The 8490-nt window shown below is 40.2% G+C and overlaps 2 protein-coding genes across 2 annotated transcripts in view; both read left to right on the forward strand.

The window, feature by feature from the left end:
- Positions 1-123, forward strand: part of LOC128616276 (beta-mannanase/endoglucanase A-like) — an 11496-nt gene extending 11373 nt beyond the window's left edge. Inside the window, exon 4 of the mRNA XM_053638854.1 lies at positions 1-123. This exon is cut by the window's left edge and continues 41 nt beyond it. Within this exon, the coding sequence (XP_053494829.1) occupies positions 1-123 (123 nt within the window).
- The window catches only part of polr3gla (RNA polymerase III subunit GL a), a 5088-nt gene extending 213 nt beyond the window's left edge, over positions 1-4875 (forward strand). The window contains exons 1-8 of the mRNA XM_053638679.1: positions 1-301; positions 994-1121; positions 1292-1421; positions 2029-2091; positions 2201-2257; positions 2430-2497; positions 3707-3838; positions 3999-4875. The exon at positions 1-301 is cut by the window's left edge and continues 213 nt beyond it. Of these exons, the coding sequence (XP_053494654.1) occupies positions 999-1121; positions 1292-1421; positions 2029-2091; positions 2201-2257; positions 2430-2497; positions 3707-3838; positions 3999-4085 (660 nt within the window). The 5' untranslated portion in view covers positions 1-301; positions 994-998 and the 3' untranslated portion in view covers positions 4086-4875. The remainder of the gene's footprint in view (positions 302-993; positions 1122-1291; positions 1422-2028; positions 2092-2200; positions 2258-2429; positions 2498-3706; positions 3839-3998) is intronic.
- Positions 4876-8490: the final 3615 nt, after the last annotated feature.

Consider the following 8490-nt stretch of genomic DNA (forward strand, 5'->3'; position numbering starts at 1 on the left):
GTTGTTTACATCTCTCGGAGGCGCGTGACTTCCGGCTCCGCCCCCTTTCCTGCCGGTGCGGAAGTGGACTTCGGTGTGAGACACTCGGCATCGCCCACGTGGCTCATAAGAGACTTCGCCTGAACTGTTTAGTCGACAGAGGACACAGAACCGTCGGGTTATTTCACAATATCTGCTGTGCTTTTTTTTATTTATTCGATCATAGATGGAGAGTTAGCTAAAGCGTCAGCTTAGCACGCTAATTATCAGGTTTGCACTGAGATTCCTAAACAGAAGGAGTTGAGCTGAGCATCGATCAGAGGTAAGATCATTAAAAATAATCATTTATACGCTATGGTTTTATGTCAAGAGGTCAAAACTCAGCTTTATGGATGTAACGTTGGCTAAAAGATGATATAGTTGTGTTATTATGTATATCATGCATATATCCATCGTTATAAATGTGTTATTATATACTGCTTATGTGTACATGCTTTTATATTATTATTATTTATTTACACAAAGTCATGTCATGTTGTAATGTCATAAGAATGTCTGTAATATGTTATAGACTTACTATAAATATAATGCTTATGATTGCTCGATAATATTTCAGTGCTTGATATGAGTCATGTGGTTTATCGCGAGGATGTTTACATTCACTGATTTACTGATAATGATATAATAAGTGAAAAGTGTGCGAGGTTGACCAGCTGACATCACTTCCTGAGTTATTTTTAAGCCTGGTATTATAAACGCTACGTATTTTAAGAAACCGGGAGAAATAAATTCTCAACCCAGTGTGATAAATAGAAAGAAATACATATTTGAGTTCATCCAAAACCAAATAATATAGTTTAATATAATATACTGGCTTATAAATGGAATAATAATAGTAATACAAGTTATTTTTGGTGTTATTGTATGTTTCTTTGGAACTGCTGTCTGGAGTTCAGGTCCATGTGAGGAGGAGGGTGGTGTTGGTTAAAATGGCTGTGTTTGTTAATTCTGTAGACGTCATGTCAGGAAGAGGAGGAAGAGGCCGAGGCCGGAGTCTCTTCACCTTTAATGTGGACTCTCTGGGTTTCGGCAGAGGAGAGGCTTTACCCACCGGCGTTCAGGCACCGTCACCGCTCTACCCTGTACGCATGGGTTTGACTTCAACGCATTAATCCTCGGACAAATACTCACCGTGAACGTCGTACCTTCGTCCATAATGGGCCGGAGTAGTTTTCTGCATGGGGACGGTATTTATTTAACAACTAAGGAAGGAAGTTGGTGTATTTGCTCATGTCCACGTGTTCATTTTCAGCCCATGCAGTTCAGGCCGGTTCCTCTGCAGACGGGAGAAGAGGTGGAGTACATGCTCGCGCTGAAACAGGAACTCCGAGCCTCCAGCAAGAACCTGCCCTTCCACATCCAACCATCCGCACCCAGGAAAGGTAGAGAGATAGTAACGATACACACACACAGCTAACGGAGGACTGCTAGCGAAACCGGTATTATTAAAACATCGGTAGCACAGACACATAATTACACGTACACTAAAATGTTAGGTGGTGTTTTTATCGTGGTCCACGGCGCTGTCGAATTCTCAAATTCGATTGGACAGAAGGATTCGTTTTCAGCCTTGACAGTAATGCAGGTTTATATTAATACACTCATTCTCATACTGTATCGTTTCTATAGTAACAACATAAAACGTACACATTTGAAAGCATATGTAATCGTTAATATGGGGAGGTTTTCTGTAAAGAGACATTTACTTAGCGGTTATGGAAGGAGTCTCCAGTGTCAGTTGTAAAGATGTAATTTAAGTTTTTTTTTTTTTTTTTTACATGGGACTCTGTCCTGCACTCGTTTCTGTTGTGATGCTAAACACGTGGGTGAAGCTGTAGATGGGTTTTTTTTAGTCGTTTGCATGTAAATGAAGCGTGTATGGGTGTAACTTTCCAAACACTATAGGAAAGTGTTTCTCATTTCTCAAGTCATCAGGGATCTCAATGGCTGGGTCGTAAGTCCATTGTTTCTGGTTCTTTGTTTCAACAGACGTGGCTCGTTACTCGGATAAATACCAGACCGGAGAGGCCAAGTATGGCGAATGGACTCCAGGTAAGCAAAAGACTCCAGGCATTAGATAATCTGTGTTATAAATCTGCTTTTTAAAAGGTATGGTAGTGAAGCGCACAAATATTTATGTTTGTGAGTAATTGTGTTTCAGACTGGAGTCGACTCCCTAAAGAGCTTTGCATCAAAGTTCAGAAGTCACGCAAAGCCAGTGAGTGCTAACTACTACGTTATTAAAGGCCGTGTTTAATAAACAATATGATGGTTTAGTAATGTTACGTTTAACACATTACACATGACGCAGCACAGTGTGACTACAGATTCAGCCCCAAATATGTCTTTTTATTGAACACACACTCACACATTGTTGTTTCTGTCCACAGAGACCAAACCGGTAGTGAAGAGCAAAATTAAACCTGCTGCGCCCAAAGAAGTCTTACAAAAACTGGAGGTAAAATATCGGAATTAAAAAAAAAATATATATATATATATATATATATATATATATATATATATATATATATATATATATATATATATATATATATATATTATATCTCCGAAAGTAGTTCCAGCTGCAGGATAAATCACAGGTTTATAATAATATGTGCATTGTAATACCTTATCGTTTCTATAGTAACAGCTTACACAGGGTCTTGTACAGCGGACGCGTCACATAGACAAGTTAAAATCGTGTGTAATCGTTGATATAGTGAAGTTTTTTGTAAGGAGATGTTTAATTGCATTTATGGAGTCTCCAATGTCCCCTGTTTAGAGGTAAATTTCTTACAACAGCACAAACCTCTAAGTGATTCCCCAAGTGATTCCCAAATCACCCCAATGATTCCTTAAGTGATTCCCAAAGTGATTTCCCAAGTGATTCCTAAATCAATAAAATGATTCAAGTGATTCCTCAAGTGATTCCCTAAGTGATTCCCAAATCACCCCCAATGATTCCTCAGATGATTCCCCACGAGGTTCCCAAAGTGATTCCTTAAGTGATTCCCCAAGTGATTTGCAAATCAGCCTAATGATTTCCCAAGTGATTCCCAAAGTGATTCCCCAAGTGTTTCCCAAATCACCCCAGTGAGTCCAAAGTGATTCCCCAAGTGGTTCTCAAAGTGATTCCCCAAGTAATTCCCAAATCACCTCAATGATTCCCCAAGTGATTCCCAAATCACCCCAATGATTCCTCAAGTGGTTCCCAACGTGATTCCCAAGTCACCCCAATGATTCCATATGCAGATGATGTAATAACAATATAATGATATGATGATATTGAAATGATCTTGTCCTGTCTTTTCCCAATCTTATTTTTGTTATTATCTATAATGATAGAAGACAGATTGATGAACAGATACAGCTCCAGAATGATTGGCACCCTTAGTAAAAATGGCACATTTTTTTTTTTTAATTTGGTTTTTATTTATTTATTATTTATTTTTGGTTAAATCGTTTGATCTGACACCGAAACTATGTGAGAAATCGAATCATTAACTGGAGTAAATTTCACAGAATAATAAATGAAAGCTAATAAATCCCGAGGCTGGCTGTAGATGGTGACAGATCATTTCATGGATTGATAGTCAGACAGACAGTGCGACAAATAGATGTCTGAATTCAGGCAGGCAAACATATACGACGCTAACCTTTTCAACAGAACCTGGAAAAGAAAGAGGCTGAGAACCAGTCCGAGGAGGAAGAGGACGAGGAGAAGAAGCAGAAGAAGGCCGGAGAGGAAGAAGAAGAGCCTGACGACGCTGAGGACTACAATGAAGAAGAGTTTGAAGAGGTGAGAAGTTCGGAGATGAGCTCTGAGATGATCAATGCTGTAGATTAGTATTAGAATCTACGTTTGCGTTTGTTATTGTAAAACGAATCAGCACCTTCTGACCAATCGGAATGGAGAACTCGAATGTGATCTCAGACCCTGTTTCCGCCGTGTGTTTCAGGAGACGGACTACATCATGTCGTACTTTGACAACGGCGAGGATTTTGGAGGAGACAGTGACGACAATATAGATGAAGCCACCTACTGAAAAACACCATTTTAAACACTGTTTTATTTATTCCTCGTGTGCTGGAGGAAGGACAGTGTGTGTGTGAGAGAGAGACATGTGAGTCATGGCATATGTAAACTCTCACTGAATTCCTGTATTGTTTCTAACACACCCTCGCCGATTTCCCAGAGAAGAGGAGGAGCGTGTAGCGTGGGAATGCAAGCAAAACCCACATCGTTCCATAACATCCTGCTCTCTAATTAGCATGCTAATTCTTGTTAAATCCATATAAACGAGATGTAACTAATTCCTGTTCCGAGAATCAGAGGCGAGTACAAATGACATACAACCCAACTTGAACTCGAATATATTTTAAACATTAGGTATTTCATTGCTGCTGTTTACATTTATTATCAGCTTTATCCGGTATTTATGCTGTTTTTAAAAGGATACGCCAGAATGCAATGCATTTTGGGATATTATCATAATGTCACTGAATGTGTTTGAGACAATTAACTGTAAACCGTGCTGATGAAGAGATGATAAAGTGTTAAACGTGCTCAACTGTTAAACCATGAAGGTAAATATAATGAAGTTGTCCAGCAGGTGGCGTAATTTACTAGAGAAGCAGAGCTGTTCTGTCTGGTGAGAAGTGAAGTGAGTTGAAGCGCTAAACAAACTTTATTTATCTCAATAAAGCGGGCGGGGCGATATCAGGGCATGATGGAATAATGTGATATGACAATCGTAAGCAATGATGTACTTTAAGTGCGTTTATGAATGAAAATGTTTCTTGGTTCGCGTGGAGCGAATATAATACCCTGGCTCAGTTCAGTGTCTGGTTATTCTCACTGAGTTCACTTCTCTCAGTTTGTATTAGCGTTTAAAATGGAAACCTGTACACTTTCATTTTATTTATTTATTTATTTATTTATTTTTAAAGTCCAGTTTGAAAAGTCCACACAGGAAGTGATGTCGTGTAATGACACCAGAACCTGATTACCGGCTGAAGCAGACTGAGTTTTTGATTTGTTTTTGTTTTTGTTTTGTTTTGTTCGATTGTTTTATCATTTCTTCGTCTTCAGTAAGCGCTTTATCCTGATCAGGGTCACGGCGAACGTGTAGTTTATCCTGGGAATACTGGGGGAACACAGGAATACACCCTGGATCGTTCCATCACACACTCAAACTCGTTCACACCTCGGGGGGGATTTTATTTTAGCCAGTCCACCTAGCTGTGAGGTTTCTCACAGGAAAGCGGAAGAAAGAAAACAAGAGGAATACGGGGAGAACTCCTGCGCAGAAACTCCACACGGACGGTAACCTGAGCTCGGGATCGAATCGGGGAGTGCGATGCGCTTTATAACAGCAAAATGTGTCATGTCCACCATGGACAATTCCTCCCCAGACCACCAAAGGGCAGCCTCACACATTTTTTTTTCTTTTGTCGTCTGCTCCATTTCCTTCCTTGATTGTGCCACCTGTTTTGTGTTTCCCCAATTACTTCTCTGTTTAAGTTCCGCGTTTTGCCTCCTCGGTTGTGGAACATTGTGTGTGTTTATTTGCACCGTGAGTGCTTTTTTTCCTGTTGAGTTTGCTTTTCTTCACCTTGCCTTAGTCTAGAGGTTCTAGTTTGTGGGATCTAGAACCACTTGGGTTTTTTTTTTTTAGTTGTTTTGCTGATAAAGAGTTCTGCACTGGGGTGCACGGTGGTTTAACGGTTAGCACTGTTACCTCGCACCTGCGGGGTCAGGGGTTCAAATCCCACCACTGCCCTGGGTGTGCCGGAATTGGCATGTTCTCCCTGTGCTTCAGGGGTTTCCTCCTCCGGTCCAAAGACACACATGCACCGTAGGCCGATTGCCATTTCCAAATTGTTGATGGATGGATGGATGGATGGGATTCGGCACTCGCATCTGACTCATTTTATTCCATGACGAAATGCTAGAGACATAACGTACAGTACGTTTAATGATATTAACTAAAATGCATGACTCAAAATGAGCTTGTACAGATAACACAAGGAGGATATGTGTTGTGCGTGCCGGACAACGTTTTTTGCTTAACGGACATGACACATTGCTACACAATAATAATGTCACAAAGTATTACGCAACAAAATTGCCTGTTGAGGAGATGGCGAGACTAAACAAACAACAACAACAACGCATGAATATGCATCTAAACTGCGGTGGGGTGTGAGTGTGACGTGTGTGTATTTTTCTAGCAAGAAAGAAATAGAACCTAATGAATTAATATAATAAACAGAACATGAAGGAACGTGTATAACCGCTATATGTAACTGCACAAAGCAGCAGGAGGAATGGTCAGAAATGACCTTTGACCCCAGAATCTGACCGTACATTAAACCTGGTTTATCATATATTTCCCGTTCACTTCAGGAGGGAAAAAAAAAATGTGTGTGTCTGGACTTGAAGCGTTTACTTGACTCCTGAAATTTATCAGTTTTTCTCCCACGATGTTTCGCGTGATTGAAGCAGCACTGACCTTGAGGTGTGAGGGGAGGTGTACACTTTTTCAACACATTTCCCGTTTCACACAGTGTGTGTGTGTGTGTGTGTGAAAACAATGTTTAAAATTTCCCACTTACAGCATTTCACCAGAACGGTACGGTATTTATTGTATAGCTTTAACCCCCGGATCATAAGAATCAGGTTTATGATCTCATTTTATTGATAGTCACAGTCGCACAGGATTAGCTCTAGCTACACATGTATAGCAAGAAGCTGTGCATTATGACCTTTGACCCTGAACCCTGGTACATAAACGTAATATTTGCGAATACACAAACGTGTGTCATCGTCAATACAGTTACGGTGAAGTTTTCCATAAGATGTTTATCCGTCGTCAATGGAAGGAGTCTCCAGTGTCAGCACTTGGTAACGGTCAGGATAAACAGCTGGAACTTTAAGTTTTCCGACACGGGAAAGTCTTCAGGATGGAAGAGTTTGAGGGGGAAAAAAAGAGATGAAAGCCTGTTCATAGCTGCTATAACATAAGTGAAATAAGAACTAGCTTGTTTCCTGGATGTTTCGCATGTACTGTAACAATAAACTGATAAAAACAACAGTTGTTTATTAATGAGAAAATTGTTCATTAATGAGAAAATTGTTCATTAATGTTGTATAAGTGGAATAAAACACTTAATGTGCAGTTATTGGAAAATAATCAACCTCGGGGTAGTAACGTGACGGTAACACCGCTTCACATCACACCACCACGTCCTTGATTATTTTCCCATAAGTGCATTCCTTCAAGTGGTTCATTCCTTACATAACATTCAGCATTGCTGGGTTATATCAATCCCTGCTGAAACAAACACTCCATTAGAAACCATTACGGATGTCTAGTGGCTCCTAATGAGGTTTAATGTGTTTCTGGTGATGGTTCCTGATGGCCTTTCTTGTGTTGTTCTGATGGTAGTCATCTACACATGCTGGTATTTAATAGTGAACCCAGAAAATTCCTAATGCGAAGGTTCATAAAGCTGAAGCAAACCAATATAACCATATCTGAGGGTTGATGGAAACCGTTAGGGATTTTTTCATGAAGGATTGTATTTATTGAATACATCAGGGATATCACACTGTGCAAACGTGCATGGTGTAAGCGATACACATTCCTGGATGCTGGCAAGGGCATGCTGAAACATACATAAACACCAGGAACGGATGAATCATTGCACGTTATTGTGAGGCATTGGTAGTTGCAGTGCAGTACTACGAAATGATAAAGACTTTTAAAGCAGTTCTACGGAGCCAGAGAGATTGTGCGTTAGCGTGTAGTAAATTTGATTGACAGCTGTGTCTGCACAATGACTGTCCAAGCATTGAAAGCTTATTTATGGACTGAGTGACGCTCATACTCATACATATCAAAACATAGCACCGTGACCTTTGTTCGCAGTGCCGAGCTCTGTGTGTGTGTGTGTGTGTGTGTGTGTGTGTGTGTGTGTGTGTGTGTGTGTGTGTGTGTGGCTACGTATGCAGAATGTTTTTGTGGTGAGTTTAAAGAACACAGTGTACCACAAAGACCGAAACATCACCCACTCTCTTGTGTGCTCCATATCACCCTGAGAGAATAAATCACTCTCAGATACAAGACGTAGAAGTAAAGTTGTGTACAACATTACAGCTGGAAACGTTCCAGGTATTGTAACTGTTCCTGTATTAGCAAAATCATAAAGAGAAAAAAAGATGAAATGTAAAACCACATCTACAGCTACAGCATTGTTTTCAAGACATATTAATTATCATGAAGCTGCTTTTCAGAAATCAGTCCGCACAACATCTACAGCAGTAACCTACTATAAAAGTACGAGAACTAGAGAACCACTGAGAGGAACCGAGACCTGTACAGAGATCTCAGTCCACTCATCTGATACTGATTTGCAGAAATTGGTTTAAAACAGATGCAGGAGTTC

Source organism: Ictalurus furcatus, chromosome 12, assembly GCF_023375685.1.
Source record: "Ictalurus furcatus strain D&B chromosome 12, Billie_1.0, whole genome shotgun sequence".
NCBI classification, from domain to species: domain Eukaryota; kingdom Metazoa; phylum Chordata; class Actinopteri; order Siluriformes; family Ictaluridae; genus Ictalurus; species Ictalurus furcatus.